We start from the raw sequence: 5,317 nt of genomic DNA on the forward strand, positions 1-5,317 counted from the left end.
TATGATTTATGACATCACTGATTATGTCCCATTGGGATTTATGACATCAGTGATTATGTCACAGTGGGATTTATGACATCAGTGATTATGTCACAGTGGGATTTATGACATCACAGTGGGGCAGACAGAGACTAGCCCCAGCTCCATATACTGACTGATGATGATGATGTTAAAACATTCCAACATTATAGAAAAGTGAAAGGAAACACACTGTTAGTGTTGCACGTTTACAACCTCTGTAGTCAGAAAACGAGATAAAACTATACTTTATTTTCTGAGAGTGTGCAGAACCCTTTTTTTTTTTTTATATATACTGTCATTCTGTATTCTTTATTCTATATTTACATTTACATTACATTGATATTACGCCATTTAGCTTTTTAACCAAAGCAACTTACAATATCACATTTTGTCAACAGGAGAGAAATCAACTATGCAACAACTATTCTGTAGAAAGTAAACCATCAATTATGAAATACAGAGTTTGCTGAATGTATGAGGGGTCCCTAACATATGGTCTGTGCTAAAATGGATTGGCCAGAAGAACACAAGGAGTGATAATTAGTTGGGTTTAGGCTTAGGTTTAGTCAAAACGCAAGAGGAGTGATGAATGGTTAAGGTTAGGGTCAGATCCTGGGTTGGGTCCCTCCCCCCTCCCTCCAGCCTATCCATTCTAGCAGCATCCCTAACATATTGAGTGACTTCCTGACACCACTGACATCATTGGCAGTAAACGACCAGTTAGAGAATTGTGGCATAACAGACCCCCGCCTAGTCTGTGTACTGTACTTTAGCTTTGCCATCATGCGTGAAATTGTACATCTGCAGATTGGACAGTGTGGAAACCAGATCGGCTCCAAGGTAAAATTAAAATAAATCAAAAAAATACTGCATTATTGGAGTTATAATGTGGCTTTATTTGTCCTTACTTTGTTGATAGATATTGAGATTCAGAAATGTGGCTCTATCTGCCTTCATGATCCATGATCAATGTGGTTATATACAATAATTTTGAGATGGGTAGCCTACTAATGATACATCCGTTGAAATATAAGATGTTAATCATATATCTGTTAGAAAATTAATGCTCAAAAGGAAATTGCCACTTTATACTGTCTTGATTGTCACAGCTGTGATGTGATGTAAAAATGTGACTGTGAAAAAAATGACTCAAAAATGTATTTAACTTGAGGCCAGTAAGATAAAGAAAATTATTATTATGAGTTTTTGTAATGACTGGGTATCTATTTGTTTTGATATATGTATGGTGCTTTGGCACATTTGCACTGGCAGTTGTGAGTGACAGAGGGTGTTCCCTGTGGGGCATTCTGGTAAAAGATAAGGGGCAAAGCGAGACTGGCATGGGTGGGGGACATGTTTTATCATGGCTAACACAAAACAAGAGAGAGGATTACACATTACATTACATTACATTACGTCATTTGGCAGACGCTTTTATCCAAAGCGACTTACAATAGCACATTTCTGTCAGCAATAGAGCAATCAACTATGCAACACAGTCTATGACAACTACAACATCTGAAGGAATAGTGGTAAAGTTAAGTTAGTAATTATTATTTTTTATTTTTTTATTTTTTTTAGAGAGAGAAAGAAGTTAGTTCAAGAATTACAGCAAGACATACTGCCATTTGACATTTTGACATGATGGCAGCCTGAGAATTAAGCAGTTCCTTTGGTTGTTATTCCATATGATATACAGTATATTGGTATAATTGCTGGGAGGGCCCCAGCATGTACAGCAGGGATTCTTAAACCGTTTCAGCACACGATCCAAAAGTCAAATGTAGCTTCTCTCATGAGACTGATGCTCACTAAATTGCTAATCTTGTCTTGTGATAGTTAAGAAGCGGAGATCATTTGTAGTGCCCAAATGAAGAGAGTGACAGTCACAAGCCAAACTTAAAAAAGTTTAAAGCTAGTTTTTGTTTTACGTTTTAAAAGAACAAAACTAGGAGAGTATTTGGCATTGTTGTTATTGTTGTGTCATTACAGAAATAATATCCTGCAGTGGCTTTGTCTTTACAGTTTTGGGAAGTGATCAGTGAGGAGCATGGGCTCAATCCAACAGGCATCTATGAGGGCGACTGCAGCCTCCAGCTGGAGAGGGTTAATGTCTACTTCAGTGAGGCACATGGTAAAGAGAAAGGCAACTCATTCAGAAGCTACTATTCATTCTGATAAGCAGTGATCTTGTTTGCTTTTATACTGTTTTTATTTTTCATTTGACTGATCTTGAACTTCGACATATTTAAGTTTATGATACAGTAAGCAAGTTTGACCTGTCTCCAGGGGGTAAATATGTACCCAGGGCCCTGCTTGTTGACCTGGAGCCTGGCACCATGGACAGTGTGAGGAGCAGCCGCATCGGGACGCTCTTTAGGCCGGACAACTTCATCCACGGTGAGGCAAACAATCATGCAGTGATGTTTAGAAAAAGAAGGTTGCGCTTCAACAATGGGTTTCTCAGTGGAGTGCCAAACCCAAAATCCAAAATATGTTCAAAAAAGGCTGAAAGGGCAGCACATCTCAGTTTTCAAAGTCAAGGAGGACAAAATGTGAGTAAGTTAAGTTAAGTTAAGTTATCCTTTATTTATCCCCTTGGGGAAATTCATCCTCTGCATTTGACCCATCCTCTACTAGGAACCTTCCTAGAACTAGGAGCAGCGGGCAGCCACTGTGCAGCGCCCGGGGACCAACTCCAGTTCTTTTGCCAGTACCTTGGTCAGGGGCACTGACAGGAGTATTAACCCTAACAACCCTAAGTATTTTGTCCTCCTTGACTTTGAAAACTGAGATGTGCTACCCTTTAATCGCAGGACTTTTGTGGCAAAAAGATACTGTTAAATCATATGCACTCATACATACGTCAGAACCAGACTGACCTATACACATTTCCTATCCTATTTTCGGTGGAATAGGAAACTCTGGAGCGGGGAACAACTGGGCGAAGGGCCACTACACAGAGGGAGCTGAGCTGATGGAGCAGGTGATGGACAGGGTGAGGACCGAGAGTGAAAGCTGCGACTGCCTGCAGGGCTTCCAGCTCGTCCACTCCTTGGGCGGCGGGACGGGCTCCGGCATGGGGACCCTCCTCATCAACAAGATCCGAGAAGAGTACCCCGACCGCATCGTGAACAGCTTCAGCATCATGCCCTCGCCGAAGGTCTCCGACACCGTGGTGGAGCCCTACAACGCCACCCTGTCTGTCCACCAGCTCCTGGAGAACACGGACGCGACGTTCTGCATCGACAACGAGGCCCTCTACGACATCTGCTTCCGCACGCTGAAGCTCACCACGCCGACCTACGGGGACCTCAACCACTTGGTCTCCATGACCATGAGCGGGGTGACGACCTCGCTGAGGTTCCCCGGCCAGCTCAACGCGGACCTGAGGAAGCTGGCCGTCAACATGGTGCCCTTCCCCCGTCTGCACTTCTTCATGCCGGGCTTTGCGCCCTTGACGCCGCGCGGCAGCCAGCAGTACAGAGCCCTCTCGGTGCCCGAGCTCACCCAGCAGATGTTCGACGCCCGCAACATGATGACGGCCTGTGACCCCAGGAGGGGGCGCTACCTCACGGTCGCCGGCATGTTCCGCGGCAAGATGTCCACCAAAGAGGTGGACGAGCAGATGCTGGTGATGCAGCAGAAGAACAGCAACCACTTTGTGGAATGGATCCCGCACAATGTCAAGGTTGCCGTGTGCGACATCCCACCCCGAGGCCTCAAAATGTCCTCCACCTTTATCGGCAACAACACGGCCATTCAGGAGATATTCCGCCGCGTGGGCGAGCAGTTCTCCCTCATGTTCCGGCGCAAGGCCTTCCTCCACTGGTACACGGGGGAGGGCATGGATGAGATGGAGTTCACCGAGGCAGAGAGCAACCTCAACGACCTGGTGTCGGAGTACCAGCAGTACCAAGACGCCACGGCTGATCTGGAGTGGGAGCCTGAGGATGAAGAAGAGGAGGTCCCCTCGCCAGTAACGAAAACCAATGCCCAGTCTCGCACGGAGTTTAGGCTGGAGACAGTGACTGAAACGACTACAGAAACTGTCAATGAATAGAGAATAGGACAGGGCGAGACGGACCAAAAATCATATATCGGTATTTTCAGGCTGAATGGCGATAGATGATATATTTTCTACTGAAGTGGGATAAATGTTCAGTTGTAAGTCAAAGAGTTAATGTAGGGCTGGGCGATATGGACAAAATCAAATATTAGGATTTTTTTTTTACCAAAATACCGCTATCACTATTGCGACAATATTGGTGCTTTCAGAAAATATTTACACAATGAGATTTTTGATAAATAATAATTAGTAATGTGAATATAATGGCTATGTGGGATGGGTAAAGGCAAATAATAGAACCGGGGTAGAACCCAAAATCTAAGACTATATATCTAGTCTCAAATCGCGATATTGCCCAGCAATAATAGAGAATAGAACTGTGTGCATACAATGGGGGTTGTAGGGCTCATACCCTGTTGGAAGGATGTGGGAGAAAAAACATGGGATAGTTGACCTGGAAAAAAAACACTTTTATAGTTTTATTGAATGTCCAGGGTTGATTTAGATAGCCTTTACTTGATGAAGGTGCTGTGATAGACTTCTTAAATTGCATTGCTTCAATTATCTTTTATGTATTCTTTTAATGATTTTTATGCCTACAGTTTGTGTTTTGAAGGTTTAAAGGCTTTAAGAGTTACTAGCCTATTCTTATTTCTTTCACGTGCAACATTTGGAAAATGATGTCTTAAAGAGTAAACATTTTGTATAGGCCTATAGAAGCAAAATTACATGTATTGTCAGCTTTATTTAATTGACTGTTTCCCTTACGTTCCTAATCATGTGTCTAGTTAGAAGAGAGTGAACTCTGAGATAGTAGCATTAATACCAAGATAAAGTAGACTATATTTTTTTAATTGGCATCTCTAACATTAAGATTATGTTGATGTAATTTGTTATATATTGTTCTTTAACATTTCAGACCTTCATGTTCTAGATTGCATTGCATGCTTTGTATTGATGACCTTGATGGTATAATTAAACACAATACAATATCTTGACAAAGAGCTGTGATTATACAAACAAGTAATACTTAATCTACATTCTTCAGTAAACTATTAAACTATTTTTCCTTTTCTTTTTCTCTTTCTTAATTTATATGTGGCTCAGCGACAGACACTGCTCTGACAGCACTGACAGCGTTACTGTGCAAAGTCGACACACAGTTCCCTCCCACTGTCAAGTCTGGGAGAGACAGATTATGCAAAACATGCCCTGACCGTGATAAGC

At 42.5% G+C, this 5,317-nt stretch overlaps 1 protein-coding gene across 1 annotated transcript; it reads left to right on the forward strand.

Annotated features, from left to right (window-relative positions):
* The first annotated feature begins 756 nt into the window (after positions 1 to 756).
* Positions 757 to 5,082, forward strand: tubb1 (tubulin, beta 1 class VI). The gene is made up of 4 exons (XM_083661087.1): positions 757 to 861; positions 2,047 to 2,155; positions 2,311 to 2,421; positions 2,940 to 5,082. Exons 1-4 carry the CDS (start codon positions 805 to 807, stop codon positions 4,082 to 4,084), a joined length of 1,422 nt encoding a protein of 473 aa, XP_083517213.1. The 5' UTR covers positions 757 to 804; the 3' UTR covers positions 4,085 to 5,082.
* The last annotated feature ends 235 nt before the right edge of the window (positions 5,083 to 5,317 follow it).

Source organism: Poromitra crassiceps (assembly GCF_964638095.1).
Source record: "Poromitra crassiceps genome assembly, chromosome: 25".
In the NCBI taxonomy this organism is placed as follows: Eukaryota; Metazoa; Chordata; class Actinopteri; order Beryciformes; family Melamphaidae; genus Poromitra; species Poromitra crassiceps.

Coding starts and splice junctions, on each gene's coding strand:
- tubb1 (XM_083661087.1), top strand. CDS start 805: ATGCGTGAAATTGTACATCTGCAGATTGGACAGTGTGGAAACCAGATC. Junction 2,156..2,310: donor CTACTTCAGTGAGGCACATG/GTAAAGAGAAAG, acceptor ACCTGTCTCCAG/GGGGTAAATATGTACCCAGG. Junction 2,422..2,939: donor GCCGGACAACTTCATCCACG/GTGAGGCAAACA, acceptor TCGGTGGAATAG/GAAACTCTGGAGCGGGGAAC.